This window comes from Chiloscyllium plagiosum, chromosome 31 (assembly GCF_004010195.1).
Source record: "Chiloscyllium plagiosum isolate BGI_BamShark_2017 chromosome 31, ASM401019v2, whole genome shotgun sequence".
NCBI lineage: Eukaryota > Metazoa > Chordata > Chondrichthyes > Orectolobiformes > Hemiscylliidae > Chiloscyllium > Chiloscyllium plagiosum.
The window spans coordinates 25388826-25406265 of NC_057740.1; the positions used below are offsets into that span (position 1 = coordinate 25388826).

General features: G+C 37.8%; 1 protein-coding gene across 3 annotated transcripts in view; it reads right to left on the minus strand.

Moving 5' to 3' along the window:
• Positions 1 to 1158: 1158 nt before the first annotated feature.
• The window catches only part of mfsd12a (major facilitator superfamily domain containing 12a), a 46456-nt gene continuing 30174 nt past the window's right edge, over positions 1159 to 17440 (minus strand). Inside the window, exons 8-11 of one of the 3 annotated variants that reach the window (XM_043721200.1) lie at positions 14795 to 14889; positions 13129 to 13259; positions 10656 to 10670; positions 2208 to 2278 (exon numbers count right to left, since the gene is read on the minus strand). In XM_043721200.1, coding sequence (XP_043577135.1) covers positions 10666 to 10670; positions 13129 to 13259; positions 14795 to 14889 — 231 coding nt within the window. In that variant the 3' untranslated portion in view covers positions 2208 to 2278; positions 10656 to 10665. Of the gene's footprint in view, positions 2279 to 5947; positions 10671 to 13128; positions 13260 to 14794; positions 14890 to 17440 lie in introns of those variants that run through there. The other 2 variants (XM_043721198.1, XM_043721199.1) reach the window with 2 other exon arrangements.

Sequence of the window (17440 nt, forward strand, 5' to 3'; positions counted from 1 at the left end):
CTCTGCTCACGTACCCACTGCACTTTGACCAAATTTACAAGCTTTTTCCTGACAATAAATACCAAGTTTTGGTACAAGTTTCCTGTGCAAGAAAAATAGTAAAACTGTAATCAAACAAAAGAAAAACATCATGGATGCTGTAAACCCAAACTAAAAATAGCAAAGTCTGGAGAAATTCAAGTCTGGCAGCCTCTGTGCAGGAAGATAAAGAAGTGAAGGTAAAGTTTATTACATTGCTGAACGAATGAGATTCTTCTTTGGATCTTATTCAGAAGAGTCATAACAAATTTAACCTTTAAATACTTTCTCTCCACAGATGCAGCCAAACCTACTGAGCTACTTTAGCATTTGCTAGTTTTATTATAAGTGCCCAAACACTCCTGGGACTATCACTTGTGAGCATAATTACAGGTTGCATAAGACTTGAGAATAAATGCAAAAAAAAACTTATAATTTGATTACAAAGGTCAAAGAAATGCTTGCAAAAGCTCATGGCGAAAGAACTAGCATAAATTACCTATTACTCGTTTCACATAATGGCATCATGCCATCACATCCTGCCATTCTTACCTGCATATATTTCAATTAACAAAAAAATTATAGTCACATCAAGCATATTAACTTAGTGAAAATATTCTTAATAATTAGCTCAAACTTCAAGGATAGGGTATCAATGTGGCCATAAAAGACTACTTTGGAGATGGTCATTAGATTGTGGTGCTCTGCCCCAAGGAAATGTAGGTATTACGGTACAAGACCACAACCCATCTCATTCTGGACAACACTTTTGCAAAGAATGCCTGAATATGCAGTGAAAAAGAAACATCAACTATTGCAGAAGTCCATGAAAGTCGATGAAAGATGCTCTCTAGTCTGTTCAAAACTTGCTGTCCTTCCAGGTTCACCTGGTCTTTCACACCTGCACATTCCAAAAACCCAAGCGGGAGCTCAGTGTCATGCACTGAAGCTTAAGGCAGCCACTGCAAAGGCACAAAATGGAGACACACCACAGTTACAGTTTCTTCTGCGACACTGCCGTTAATGCTACAGGAACCAGCTCAACACTTGACAATTATCAATTGTTGAAACAATTGTGGGCATGTGTCAAACATGATGCAAGTGTCAAGCTCCACTTTAGCTAATGATAATAGAAATTTTATTAAGTAATGCAAATCTGTTCATTTATTATAAATCCATCCCATACAAACATTTTAAATACAGGCAATTATTGCAAATATAAAACTGTTACAAAGTTAGTTCAGGTCCAGATGCATGGAATATATTCTTACTAATACAGACATACTCTTCCCCATATGAACATTAAAAACTGAAGAATCTTTACATAACTTAAAGGTGCAACAAACAAAACATTACTCAAGTTGTCTTATTTGATTGAAGATTAATAGTCAAATGTATTACAGAGCATACTTATTTGAAAGAATAAGTTTTCCAACAAAGTGCAACATAAGAAAAATTGCCCTGTAAATCAGTTACATAGAAAAAAAATTAGTCTTTTAGTTGTGTCAAGAGTATAACATTTTTACATAGTGACTGATAGTACCCAGTCAGTTCTGTTCATAATCTTGTGCCTATATGGCGTGATGTGAGGGGTTCGTTTGACAAATATTTGGTTATTCAAATGATCAAGATCTCAGATCCTGCTTCATTGGTGTTTCCCTTTTTCATGGACTGCTACAGTTCACAGTCTGCAATTGCTATGTGTCGTCTTTGCTGCACAAATTGAACTCCGTTATGCACACAAATTTAGTCAGTCAGTCTTAAAAGCAGATTTCTGAAGATGCTGCTTTATTCAAGACAAAGTGATCTAAAGCACAAAGTTCCTCATAAAAAGTGCAAACCACTGATTAGAAAGTGCAAAGGCATTAAAAATCTTATGACCAGCAAGTATCAGGACTATTAGAACCGAGGGCCATAATAACGATTCGATCAGGTGATTTACTTTCAAGAAACAAAGCAATCACACAAATTGACTAATTTCCTGTACAAAGTTTTTACATTCAAATTCATTGGAACATTTAAATAGACTGTATACTGACAAATGCTAGCTGAAAAAAGGGGCAGATTTTAAACCAGCTCCATAGGACAATTGTATATTGTGCTTAAGTGATAAAGCTTAGGATGTTATGGTGCGATGTATAAGGGTATTAGTGTCTCTTATTTCACAGTCTGGTAAAGTAGGTCCACTAATTAATGGCTCCATATTCACTGGACTCCATGCTCTTAGTTGCAGAAGATCCCATCAGCCCAGGATCATAACCTACATTCAAAAAGAGAGAGATGCACCATTAGCAAATAAAAAAGGAAAAAAAAACTTCAAGCAGTAACATGGGAAGCAAACAGGAGGTCATGAACTTGGCCCTTCTTTAGACATTAAAGAGCTAAGTACAACAGAAGCACTCATCACAAACTAGGAAATAAACTGCATCCCATTTTCCCCATGACTGAAACTCAAGAAATTGGAATCCAACTCAAAACAGAGCCACACTGCATTAACCAGTTGACAAAGGCCTTTGAAAGTTTAAGAGATTGGAGTTGGGTAACCTATAGTCGACAATTTGGAACTTGCCCCAAGGTCCATTTGAACTTAAATCCTCAGTTGTAAAGAGAAGCCAACCAGATAATACAATGCACAGGAAACCATCATTTGACCCAGTCTATATCAGTTCCTTGTAGAGCAACACATCAGTCCCATTAGGTTAGATAAAGTGGTCATAATCTTGTCTACCTCCATCAAACAAAAAACGAACCAGTCTAAAAGTGGTGATATTTTCTGACAATTACAATACTCAGCACCAGTGATGTGCAGGTTAGGTAGATTGGTCATGCTAAATTGTCCTCTAGTGTCTAAGGTTGTGCAGGCAAGGTGGGTTAGCTATGGTAAATGTGGGGGCAAGTGGGATACTCTTCAGAACATCGGTTCACACTTGATGGGCCAAATGGCCTCTATCAACACTGCTGGATTTTCGTGATTCTACCATTTGCAACTCCTCAGGTTCTGAAGTAATCTGTGCCCATATGCAGCAAGACCTGGACAATATTCAGGGGTAGGCTGATAATCCCATGTAAATCTCAGGCAATGGCCATCTCCAACAGGAGAGAATCTTCCTCTCTTCCTAGGATATTCACTCCTGATGTAACAAAATCTTGGAACTACCTCCTTAACAGCACCATGTACCAACATTACATGCATTGCAGCAGCTCACCACCACCACCATCTCTAGGGCATTTTAAAATGGCCAGCAAATGCAGGTTTCTTAAAAAAAAAATCAGCAACACCTACTTGCTAAAAACAAAAAGAGGGAACAGTTCCCTCCAATACCTTTACTCGAAAGAGATCCATCCCAACTTTGCCAGTTCTGCTTTAGCTCTTTCATCAACACAATCAAAAAAAAGTGTGGTGCTGAAAAAGCACAGCAGGTCAGGCAGCATTCGAGGAACAGCGGAATTTGACTTTTGGGACATAAGCCCATCAGGAAATGTGCCTGAAGGGCTTATGCCTGAAATGTCAATTCTGCTACTCCTCAGATGCTGTCTGACCTGCTGTGCTTTTTCAGCACCACACTTTTCAACTGATCTTCAGCATCTGCAGTACTCACTTGGTCTGCTTTCAGCAATACAGACGAATATGCTAATTTTTTTCTAAAAGAAAAGAGGAAAAGTGAATGACCAGATAATCTAATTTTGAAATGTTGCTTGTGGAGAGATGCTGGCCAGGACAGTGGAGATAGCTGCTGTGTCTCTGCTTTCCCACAGTGCCACGTGATCCTTCATATTCATTTGGAACTTGGTTTAACGTCTTTTCCAATGCAGAGCTCCCTTAGTTCACTAAGGGGTAACTTTGTTTCTGTTTTAAACATGCACTCAGGCCTGGTGTGAGATTCAACCCTGGGCTGAGTGTTTGAGACAACAGTACTCCCAGCTGGGCCACAGTTAACAAACTAAAACAGCACTGTTGCTAAAATTCCACAATCCTGGAAAATTCTGCTCAATTTCCTCTGCACCCTATTAAAGAGCCCTCACATCCATCCTGAAGTATGGTACCAAGAACTGGATACAATATATTAAAATAGAGAAAGAAATGAGAATTCACATGTAGTACTGGACAACAAATCATTTGCTTAAAGCCACAGGAAAATAGATCATCTCCTAATTAAAAAGATAAAGTCTGTTAATAAACTAATCTTCTGATAACTCTTCCATCCCATTTAAAGTGAAGGTAGATTACAGGCACTTTAAGAAGTCAACAGGCTTAATTAAAGATGGCAACTCATTCTCTTTTATGAAAATGTCTACCTGTAAAAAAACAAACCAGAATTTCATTTAAAAGTGAAATATCTATAGTCAAGAGTCTCTTGCTTCTTAAAATGCATAACAAACTAGACAAGTGTGAATGGAATAAAAATTACAACACAGCCAAACAAAATGCACAATTTGGACTGCATAAACATAAAAAGGACATTTGTTTCTAATTCATGAAATAATAATTTTTACATAATTTGGATTTCCAAAACATGCAATTTTCACAATCCCCCATTTCTTATACAATTCATTACATATATTTTAGTCGAGATTGTCTTGAAATCTTAACACTGTTGCCTCAAAATGATATGACATGCTGAAAGACTAATCATCTGGTCTCTGTGCTACACACTGATTCAAAGTAATCCAAATAAAAACAAAATTAAAAAAGGAAAATCCAAAGTTTGGAATGACTGATCAAGCAGGGGCACAAACTTGATGCCTATTTCAAACCTGGAACACCTGACCAACCGAACCCATCACATAAAAGACATACAAAACAATTACATCAAAAAAATCAAATCCAATATAACCAAAATGGTCCTTCAAATAGCACCATATTTCTAATAACTTTATAAGCATGTACTATAACTTGAGTTTAAAAGTATCTGAAAACTACTTTAGTGTTGGTAGAGACAACCAATGATGCATTAGTATCCAAGAATAACCTTATAATTTAAAATTGAGAGAACTAAAACCAAACGGTGTATTTAAGGTACACAGGTGAAGTAGTGATCAGTTACTCTGCAGTAACTTTCTCCAGAGAGGGACTGGATTAAAGTAAACCTCAACTGCACAGATGGCCTGAATAGTGAACAAGGCAAAGGAAGTTAAAAAGGTTCCTTATTTTGAAATGTGCTCTATAAATTTGAACCACTAAAAAAAGGAAATAGTTGTAACAAATCATTTCACAGAATCAAAATCTCTACAGTGCAAAAGAAAAAAAAAAGGTGCCATTCAACCTATTGAGTCCATACCGACCATCCAAAAAACATCCTACTTATCCCTTTAATCCCACATTTCCCATTGCCAATCCACCTAGTTTGCACATCTTTGGACCGTGAGGAGGAAAACAGACGTGTCTGTGTCTGGAGTTTGCACAGTCACCCAAGGCCGGAATCAAACCTGGGTTCCTGGTTATGAGGCAGCAGTACTAATCACTGTGCCACCACACCACCCACCATTCTAGTTAGTTTTCAACCGAAACATAGAATGTACATGAAAAAAAAAAGTGCTTAAGTTCAAAATGTTTAAACATGTTAAACATTAATATCATTTCACTTGTTTCTTATGAGATGACATATTTTGTTCACTTTGCTTTGATCAATCCTTTAGCACCTGGCTACTTCAAAGAGGAGCTGTAAAAGGTAGTAGTTTTGGTAAATTCTTGCCCTATCGGGCAAAACAATGCATATTCCAGAGACTTTGTAAACGAGCACAATACTGAAGAATTGAGATAGCTGGTGTAGAACTGTATTTGAAATTAACCTTTTAGAATTAGATTTGCATTCACTCAAAATAAAAATAAGAGCAAGTTATTGAAAACACTACAATTCCTTTAAAAATTGTAAAAAGCTTTTGCTTTTTGTTCATTAAAACTAATGGGCCCAGATTAAGTTTTTTTTAAAAATAAATGTATTTCGAGGCATCAAACAAATTTAGAGTAGGCCGCTTAGTTCTTTGAACTGTTTCTCTATTCAATAAAATTACAGCTGATCGGATTGTAAAAGCAACATTCCGCACCCCCCCCATACTTACCATAAATCTAATCAGCCTCTGCCCTAACAATATTTTAGGACACATTCCCTTAAAATATGGCAGAAAACAAAGTTTGAAAATAGAATCCTGTGAAAAGAATGTGTCTCAGTTGCAAACGAGTGCTCCTTATTTTCAAAGTGTTGCCTCACTCTAGATTCTTCCCACAAGAGAAAACCTCCTTCCCACATTCAATGTCTCCCAGGACCTTGCATTTCAATCAAGTTGCCTCTAAACCATGTGAGAATTTAGGTACACTATCTTCTAGGGCAACTAGGAATGGTCAATAAATTCTCACCTAGCCAATGAAGCCCACAACCTATGAACAAGTTAAAACAGACATCTATGGGTACAGTGGCATCATGACATTAAGAACTTGTCTGTTTCTCAAATCCAAAGACATTTCAGATATTGGAAGCGATAACTGTAATCCATTACAAAAACTCAGTGCACAAAATGTACTAGCTGTTGAAAGTTATTCTCTGAACATTCAGGGCTAAACAAAAAAACAAAATATATTTAAAGTCAGAAATTCAAATCACTGACAATGTTTAGCAGCTAGCATTCATGATCCCCAACTAATATTCCAAAGTTTACAGATTTTTATTTACTTGTGCTCCTGGTACAGGGACTGTACTTACAAGCAGATTTAGTATTAGGTGAGATTACCAATGACTGACAATCTATTGTGTTGCTTCATTTGAAAATATATTTTAATGACTTGTGAAATGACAAAAATTGATTTAAAATTGCTGTAATGTTCAAAAATGTTTTACACAATTTTCATTTAAAACTACAGATTAAATAGCAATGGTCAACATCATCCTTTAAAGAATAATTTTATGTGGTCTTCAATATTCAAATTTTGCCTGTGTTCATAGTAAACTTAAATGCTGAAATACATTTTTAGTGTAAGTTGCTTCAAGTGAATTTTAATTCATTATGGATTTTTGGATTGCAACTTTTCATTATCAGTATAAAATTTAATGTAGAGAACAAAAAAAACATCAAATACCTGATGTGAACTCATCTAGAACGAGTCGGAGTCCATGTTGTATTACACAATATTAGGAAACTTCATTTAGAACATAATGCCAGAAATTATTGCTTCAAATTTCAGTAAAGGATATTGCTAGAGGTTTTAGTTTCACAACAGTAGTTAAGAATGTCACTAAAAGAGACTTATTTTGCTATACTGATATATCTGCACCATTTTCCACATTAAATGTTTAGCAAGTTTTATAATGGATATTTGGATAAACCTGCAAACCATTTAGTCAACTGCAATGGGAATAAATTTACATTTAAAATTCAGTTAGAGTCAAAAGGAGTGTTTCATTGTTGGATTGAAAAGTTAAAGTTGCTATGGTCCCAGAGGACCAAAAAGAGTTAGCCTCTCATTTCAGACAGGCAACTGGTGGTGAGTGTAACCAGAGGGTCACCACACCTCAGGCGAGAGGGTGAGAAGGTGGGACCTTCATGGTGACCTCAGCTGGTGTAGAAATGGAATCCACACTGCTGGCATCATTCTGCATCACAAACCAGCTGCCCAGCCAATTGAGCTAAAAGACATTAAAATATGCCATTTAAGAAAAAAGTTGACACCATTATCAGTGAAAAGATTGTACTTGTTTAAATTCCTAAAAACGTTTTTACCTTCATACCTCCTCTCAGTTTCAGGAGATATGCAACAGCTCTGCCTGACAATATGCAGGTACATTTTAAAAAGAAAAAAATGACAAGTGGCATTGCTAAAATCAAAAAGAGCATCATTCTCCTCAGGTAACTTAAATGAAGTGACAAAGAAATGATGTACACTTCTCAGGATGTCCCAGAGCATTTCGTAAACCACTACTTCTCTGAAGCATAGTCACTTTTGTAGAGAAACTCAGCAACCAATTTATACACCGCAAGATCTCAAAACACCAGCTGAGGCGATAAGGACGGACGAGAATACTAGGTTCTCCAGTTGTTTTTTGGGGACATAAGGGACCAAGGTTTAAAATCTCACCTGAAAAGATAACACTTCAGACAGTGCATCATTTATTCATCTGTTGGAAAGACTAAATTAAAATATTGTGATGGTTGTGATGAATGTCAATCAAACAAACAGGGAAATAAAGCTCAGCTGTTATTCTGAACTTTCGCAGGTGCTGGCTAGCATTTGCAGGGCTCCTACACGGTCAGTCTTCCCAACATTTTAATTAACCACCAGTTGTGCAATTTAAAAAAAGAGATGGCTATTCAGCCCACTGTACTTATGCTAGCCCTCTGATGGCTAATTAAGCCCCCTTTACTTATACTAGTCCCATTCCCTTGTTAACACTTATGTATTATCCATTTCCCTTTGAATCTTTGGTCCACCAACTCCATAGGCTGTTCATTCCAGATTATAACAATTGGCTGTTTTAAAAAAGACTTCAGCTAGCTTCCATTCTTTTGCCTTTTACTTTAAATTTCTACCATCTGGTTATGAAACAGTAAAAAGAGAAGTTAACTAAACAAATTATTTTAACAACATCCATAACATCTCTCTTTAACCCTAAACCTCATGGAGAATAACCCCAGCTTCACCAGTCTCTCCATTTAACTGAAGCCTCATTTCTGGTGCCATCATTCAGAACATTAAAAAAGAACTAAGAGCATGAGCAAGTAATTCAGACACTTGAGCTTGCTTCACCATTTACTACAATCATAAGTGACCTCATCCCTGCCTCAAACTCACTGTTTGCTGCTCAGAACTGTTAACTCCCTCACCAATTAAAGTCTGTCCACCACCTCAATTTATTCAGCAGCCATTGCACTCAATTCCATACTTCTCTTAACAGCTGATGAATGTAATTTGTCCAGTTTCAATTCTGCCATCCCTTAGCCCAAAACTAAGGCCTCTCATTCTAGATTGCCCCACACAGGGTCAAATTTGCTCTGTCAATTCCCTTTGATATCTTGCACATCCTCGATTAGATCTTATCTCATTCTTCTAAACTCTAGTGTTCATAGGTCGAAGCCACTCAAATTAAAGGCCTTTCATCTCTGGAATTAATCTAGTGAAACTCCTTGGAACAGTCTCCAATGCCATTAACTTGAGTAAGGGTGGGCCAGAACTGTACACAGCTCTTCAGAATTGCTCTCACCAGCGTCTGGTACAAATTGCAACAACACTATTTGAGACACTGCATCTTTTGAAGGCCTCAACATCCTTCCTGAAGTTCAATGTCCAAAACAGAACAATTTAGCTGGGACCTATTCACTGCTTACATAATGAACTTTTATTATGAATTAATGATAGTGTACCACAAAGACAAGGATGCTAAATCAGTTTAAAAAAGGCCCAGAACTTTTCCTTCAAAAGGTGGTGTACATATATTGAATTCAATCTCCAAATCCCCTTTAAAATGGTACCACAGTCAATAGGTCCCATCAAAATTGTATCACTTCACATTACCCTGATCATTTTGCCAAAAACATTTCCTGAAGTCTGCTACTATCCTCCTCATTGCAAACTTTAAAACTAATGTCCAAAATACTTAAATTGAGATCACGAACTTACAAAGAGAGCAGTGACCTTAATATTGACTCCTCGGTAACATTAGTGAATACTCATTTTCAGTCTTAAAAAATGCTTCCACCACTATTTTCTTCCTCTTAACAAAATTTGTATCTCTGCTACCAATGGCCCTTTAAATTCAAAAAGGAGTCAATTTTGACATTCATTAACTGGCTCTTTAATAAATCTATTGAAAACCCATATACAGAGCATCTACCCTTAGTTCTGGAAAAAAATCTAGTTAAGCATAATCTGCCTTTCAGAAATTCATGATGTGGCCATTTATTAACTCCTCCCACAGAAGTAAACTTATGCCTCAGATTATCATTTCAAAAAGTTTCTCCACTGACTTTAGGCCAACTGCTATTTATCTTTCCTGACTTTGAACAGGGGTATAACAGTGGAATTCCTCTAAGTTGCATACTCTACATGCAGTAGCAGCGTTGGTCCAGACTCTATGGCAGAACCCAAAAGTCCTAGATTTAGCCTCAGCGCATAAGTGACAGAGTGGAGGGAGAGTCTTCTGGAAAGTACATTAAAAACAAATCATCTTTTCAGCTAGGCATTAAAAAACCCTATTCAGGGTGTGTTATTTGAAGAGCAGGGGAAGCCCCATCAGATCAATACTTGCCGTGACCAATATTAAACAGATTATCTGCTCATTTATCTTATTGCTGTGCACAGACTGGCATTATAACAGTGATACCAGCTCAAATAATTCAATTTGCTCAGCAATTTGGAAAATCCTGAGAACTTAAAAAAATACAAATTATTTTAGGATAGCATTAAATATGAACATTAATGTTTATCAAATTTAAAATAAACTATTTTTAATTTTATTTTTAAAATGTTGACTAGCAAATTTAGTGCAAATACGATGGTTAGGTTTAATCGCTGAGCATCTCCTGTTTGTAGTTTGTTTGTTCCCCCCGTTTAGTGAATTTTGCGAGTTGTTTCATGTAGTAAATTTCTGTTTTCTATTTAACGAGTGTACGTGTAGTCAGTCACTGATTCTGGGTTTCAACATTCCTACCATCTTCATTTCACCCTGAAATACAGACAATGGAAACCATTTTGGTAACTGGAAATAGTACATATACCACACCAATTACAGATACCGTACCTCAAAAGTTCAGCACCCTCAGATCAGCAGTGCTTACTGTTTTATATATTTGTAGATCTTGGATTAGGTTGTTGGCAGCTCAGGTGGGATCAAGGAGCTGCTTAGTGTGGTACACGAAGGGTATAAACAATTTACAGTCACATCATGTCAATGTAGCACCTAACCAATTGCCAAGGTAAGTTTTAAACTTTTACTCAATTGGAAGATCATTAAACACTATTTTGAGGTAGCCAGATTTGAGGTACTGTACTAGAACAGGTTAAATTTGGCTAGCCAAGTGCATGCAATGAAATCATCCATTTCAAACAGGACAGAGCATGCTCAGCCAGGTAAATCAAAAACTACTGACTCCACAATCACAGCAGCCACTTTGAAGGATTGTGTATTTTAACACTTGTTGACATAATACAAGGAGAAATATTTAGATAAGTGATCTCCTTGAAGCACTTTCAACACTACATCAGTATCACAGATCAGACAGCTTGGCTAACACATTATCTTCCCCAAACAGCTTGCAGACTATTATATACAAACACACACAAATTAAAAAAAAGTTAAAAATGACAACACCAGGTTATAATCCAACAGGTTTATTTGTAAGTATTGGCTTTCAGAGCATTGCTCCTTCATCAGGTAGCTGTGGAGCAGGATCATAAAACACAGAATTTATAGCAAGAGATCAGTATTATGCATGCAAATACAAATGAACAAACCTAGATTGCTGTTAAGTCTTTCATCTTTTAGAATGGGTTGCAAGTTTTGGTTCATGAAAATGTAAATTCCAGAACTTCCTTTAAGTCACATTCGAGATAACTAAAGGTTTTATTAAAAATGATGATATTTCAGCTCAGACACTGCATTAGCATTCTAAATTCTGTCTCTTAGGATCCTGCTCACAGCTACCTGACGAAGGAGCAGCACTCAAAGTTAGTGCTTCCAAAAAGAAATTGGGTGGACTATAACCTGCCTCATTATCTAACTCAAACTTGAATATTATCAGAGCTTGGTTGCCTAAGAAGAGGAAGGTTTATTGCTTCAGCTTCCCCTTCCCCAAGAGGTTATTGGGGATGGGGTGTGTGCAAACAGGAATATGTTGTTGAAACAACCAGATCAGCCATTGGACAGCAGAAGAGGTTCAATAGATTTTTAACTTTGTCCACATCAGTCCCTCCCCATTACAAATAAAAATAAAGGAATCACTGCCAAACATGGTGGTGGTGGAGGAAAGAGAAGAGGTGTGGGAAGCGCATTAAAAACCAAGATTTTTAAACATCCTCTAAGGTTAACAATATACTGCTTACAGGATCCTCCATCTTCAACATTAACAAAGGGCCACTGCTGTGATAAGGGGCTTGTATTAAGACGACAGGTTGAGCCAAATTCATTGCAGTTTAGAAAAACAAAACGTTGAAACAAGATTTGGAGGGAGCTTGGCTGGATAACAGTTGAGACAACGTTCCAGCTCAAGTAGTAAAGCAAAGCTGGTGGCAGAGTTTAAAACTAAGGGCTCTCCTACTTAAAGAGAATGAAAATAAATTTCTTCTTCGACAGCAGTTAGTATTTGTAATTATTTTCCTCAGTGAGGCTAGCTCACTGTCTAACTTAACCTTGAACATTAGAGTTTGGTTGTCTAAGGAGAGGGAGGTTTATTGCTTCCCCTTCCCCAAGAGGTTAGTGGGGATGCAAACAGGAATATGGAGTTGAGACATAACCAGATCAACTATGATCTTATTGAACAGCAGGAGATTCAAGAGATTGAGTCGTTTACGTCTTCTCTGCTTTCTCACAAGCTTTTGATTTAGTGTTCTAAATACTACACAGTCCTCGAGACAGTACTTTGAAGGGAGTGATCAGTTTTTGCTTAAACTGTAAAGTTTTAGAAAATGAGAACTTCGATCTGCAAACTATTAACCAGTTGTTGCAATGTTTTAAAGTTGTCTAAAGACATTAAGTGATCTACCAATCTAAACTGCATCATGCTCAGTCACAGGCCACTACTCAACAGTCCCACGCCCAGTCTCTGCCTCATTAGCAGCTCAATCCACACCACTATCCCAGGCTTTGCTGCTAGCTTTGCCAAGTATATGCTTCCACATACTAGGTAATACCCCATTCCATTCCTGTTCCAAGTCCAACATCTTGCCCTGTCCCATTTCATCAGACTGTGTATTCTCACAAACTGATTTACAGCTTCCTTTCTTAAGATCCTGGACAATTCTCCCAGTGAAGGGAGGCTGACAAATGCATAATGTTGAAACACATTCAGGGATATCAAGTTTTGCTTGCTTGCGATGAATATTGCAAGCAGCTCAAAAAGAGAGACTTGGAATACAAAGAAACAAGCTGCTAAAACACCAAGAGCGAGCATCTATTTAGTACTTACATCTTCTAATCTTGATTGGCCAAATTCGGGTAGCTGCTAAAGAAATCAATGCTACACAGGCAACGCCACCAGTCACTAATGCCATCACCAAGTGGTAAAATGGACTACACTGTGCACAACAGCTTTCAGTCCTAGACAAAATTAAAAAAAAGGGAAAAGAAACAAGTTTTAGATTTTTAAAAAAAGTCTGAGATATAAGTTGGCCCTGTCAGAGCACTGCATCAAGTCATGAAACAGTGAATGCAATCTCCCAGATATACCTGCTTCTACTGAAGTTAAGAGTAACAGTGAAATAAAAACAAGAACTGCAGATGCTGACATTCTGAAACAAAAATTGCTGATGAAACCCCAGTGTGCCAGCATCTGAGAGAAGAAAAATGCAGAGTTAGTGTTTCAAGTCCAAGTCACCAGACTCAAAACTATTTTCTTCCCACAGATGCTGCCACACCTGCTGGGTCTTGCCAGCAGGTTCGGTTTTTGTCAAAGAGTATCAGTCTTTAGCTGCTTCAGGTGAAAGAGACATAACGAATGGAGATAGGCTTAGATGTACAGTAATTCCAATCTTTCACGTGGGTAGTACATTGCCAATCTTCCAGAAAAAGGAAATTTTAATTTTAAAAACATTTTCAATGTTTTCTAAAGAGTTATAATCCTACATGTTGCAGCTGCGCAGAACATTGGTGGAGTTACTTTTGCAAATCTATTCAATTCTGGTCTCTCTGCTACAACAAAGACCGTTAAACCTGAAAGGGTGCAAAAAGGATTTACAAGGATGTTGCCAGCATTGGAGGGTTTGAGCTATTGGGAGAGGCTGAATAGACTGGGGCTATTTTCCTTGGAGGTTGAGAGGTGATCTTATAGAAGTTGGTAAAATCGTAAAGGGCATAGGCAGAGTGAACAGCCAAGGTCTTTGCCCCAGGGTAGGGGAGTCCAAAAGTAGACAGCATAGGTTTAAGGGGAGAGGGGAGACAGACACGGGGGGGGGGGAAATCAGGGGTAACCAGTGTGTGCACATGTGTATATGGAATGAGTTCCTTGAGGTGGTGCTGAAGGCTGGTACAAATACAACATTTAAAGGCATCTAGATGGGTACATTAATAGGAAGGGCAGAGAGGGATATGGGCCAAAGTCTGGTGAATGGGACTAGATTACTTTGGATATCTGGTTCGCAGATATCCAAAAAAGGGCCCGTTTCCATGCTATATATCTACCACTATTTGGACCTTTTGCTAGTGCTCTCTCAGAAACTGGTGCTGGATTTTCCTGGACTTCTCTACTCTCTGTGCATTTGCAGTGCTTTAAAAGCAGATGCAGGATAAATTCAGGGTTTTTTGGTGCTTTATTTGAATAATTATGAAAAGTTGAGCAGCATAATATTTTAGTTTATATCTCATTTTTCTATATAGTTTATACACTTGTGGTTAAGTATTCCAATGTTATCCCAGATACGCCTCGAGCCCAAGCATTTCAGACCAAAGAAAATGTGATTACAGTAGAACATTTGGGTGATGGAACTCATTCTTGGAGAGCGTGGTGCTGGAAAAGCACAGCTGGTCAGGCAGCATCTGAGGAGCAGGAGAATCTATGTTTCAGGCATGAGCCCTTCATCAGGAACTAAATTCCTAGACTTGAAAAAACCTTAAGTCCAAATCGAAAAATGACTTACTTGCAGGGGTGAAGACTCTGGATAATGATCACTCCAAGGCCATTGGCTATTTTATCTGTGAAACTCATGGAACCATAGACAAAGGCCCCACTTTGCTGGAAAAAAGGTTTTAAAAAAAAAAATCATGTTAATAAATTTCCAAAATGAGCTGAATAAACTAAGAGTCCCATGCGTGTAAAGGCTCTGTAGAAATGTCTACTTTTGATATCTAAGCCTAATTTGTTGATATGACAAATCCCCTGGTTTCCTTTATTTAAGGATTGTTCATGGGATCATTGGCAGAGCCTGCATTTATTACCCATCCCCAAATGCCCAGAGGACAGTTAAGAGCCAACAAATTGCTCTGAGTGGGGTCACAGGTACACTAGAGCCAATAAAGATAGAAGATTTCCCTCCCTATAAAGAGAGAGAGCATTAAACGAATGGAATTTTGTTCCAATTGACAGTGGGGACATGGGTTGCCATTGGCCAAGTTGGAGTTTGAATTTAATCATCTTCCACAATGGGATTCAGATCCATGTCCCCAAAAATTAGTGATGGATTCTGGATCACTAATCCCATGATAGGGCTGATCAAGTGTAGACATCAAGTGATAGCAAGAAAGAGGCAGCTATCAAATACCTCGCCTGCAACCACCAGTTACTCAACTTGATCATAAATCAGAGCATCTTAACAGCTGGTTTCATTCACCATTGAAGTAAATAGGAATAATATTGGCAAGGGTGTAAACCAAGATTACTGACATACCAAGTTACCAAAAAAAAAGAGTTAAATGAACAAAGATAAGAGGCACAAAACAGTTCATACAAGTGCTATTTACATTGGACAGCTATCACAACATTTAATGGTAAACTTCTTAAAATGCTAAAAAGGAACCCACTTTCCTCAACAACAGATTAAATCAGAGAAGTAGTGAAATTTGTGATTGATTGTTATTTAAAATATTATTCATGAAAGCAGACTGGGGAATGACTATAATAGATCTGTGACTAAAGTTTGGAAAAAGTGGATGGCTTTTAGACAATGCTCCATTGAAATTTGAGCTAGACTTCAATTCTAACTCCATGGACTCAATTTCAAATAATGCTGATCTTGTCTAGCCCATATCCTGTGCGGTGTCCCCTGTATGGCTTATTCTAAGGTTTTGTTTCCACCCTATGATCTGCCTGTACTGCTTGCAAACAAAGGTTTTCACTGTATTTAGGTGCGCCTGACAATAAATCAAATGAAATTATAATCAAAGCTGCAAAAATACTGCAAGTATTGGCATTTTCTAGTTCCAAGGTTTCCCATGCTCTATCCTTCTAATCTGAATGTGATTATGAACCAAGCAATACAAATAACAGCAACTCATTCCTTACTTTCAAATTGGAAACAGACCATCACGTTTCCCTCTAATCCACTTGATAAGAAGTGCCAGAATCTACAAAAAGCAAGAGTCATGGAATGGCTACTGCACAGCAGGCAGCTTCTAGTCTGTACCAGTTCTCTGCAAAAACAACTTGCCCAGTCTCACTTGCTGGCTTTTTCCTGTAGTCACCTCAATTTTTTTCCCCTGTTCAGATAATCATCCAATAATCTGGATGTATTTTCAAAAATGGGGTGATAATCTATCATCTGGACCAATATTTATCCCTCAAGCAACATCACAAAAACAGATTCTGGTCATTTTTGTATTGCAGTTTGAGTGGTTGCTATGCACAAATTGGTTCCCACACTTCAAAATGTCCACATTTCTAAAACGTAGTTAACAGTTGGTATTGAAATTTCAGACAGACAGACCAACTAATCAACATTAACAATATCAGCATTATCAGCCACTGATCACACTATATAAATTGAAGAGTTTCTTTTAAACTAAAAAAAAGGTGGCCATCTCACCTCTTGGAAGAAATGAGTTCTTCTCCCAAATTTGAGATGTACATTTGCAGATTAATTCCCTTTCCCAGAAACATCTTCCTTTCAGAGAAGAGAGAAAATACAAAGATTCCCTCACTTGACCATAATTCAATTTTTCTGCTAGAAAATACATGGCGATAAGACAAGGAAAAGACTTGGTTATTGATGATCTTACACAGCAGAGCAGAGACCAAATCTGCACACTTGCTGTTAATGTAAATGGACACAAAGAGGAGGAAGGGCTTATGCCCGAAACGTCGATTCTCCTGTTCCTTGGATGCTGCCTGACCTGCTGCGCTTTTCCAGCAACACATTTTCAGCTCTGATCTCCAGCATCTGCAGTCCTCACTTTCTGCACAAAGAGGAGGATGGCCTCCTGATTCCAGCGACCAATCTATTTCGGGGGCTTCCCGATTTCCAAGTGGGATCACATTCAGGGGTGTAATTTTAAAGACCTATGAACCTTTTATAATACAATATAATACAGCAGAGGAACATGCCTTTGGCTGACCAAGGCAGTGTCAATTCCCAATGCTTTAAGCTCGGTACTTATTCACCATATATGGTTTCTATCCTTTGGTTCACCTCCCGTTCAGTGTCTATCAAGACTTGCCTTAAAACATTGTCAGCTGTGGAAACAGGGCACAAAGGCAATGTTTCCCAGGCATGTACCACCCCAAAAATGTTTCCCTGCACTTTTCCCTTTCTCACTTGTGCCCTCTTGTACTCGACCTTTCCACTCCGGGT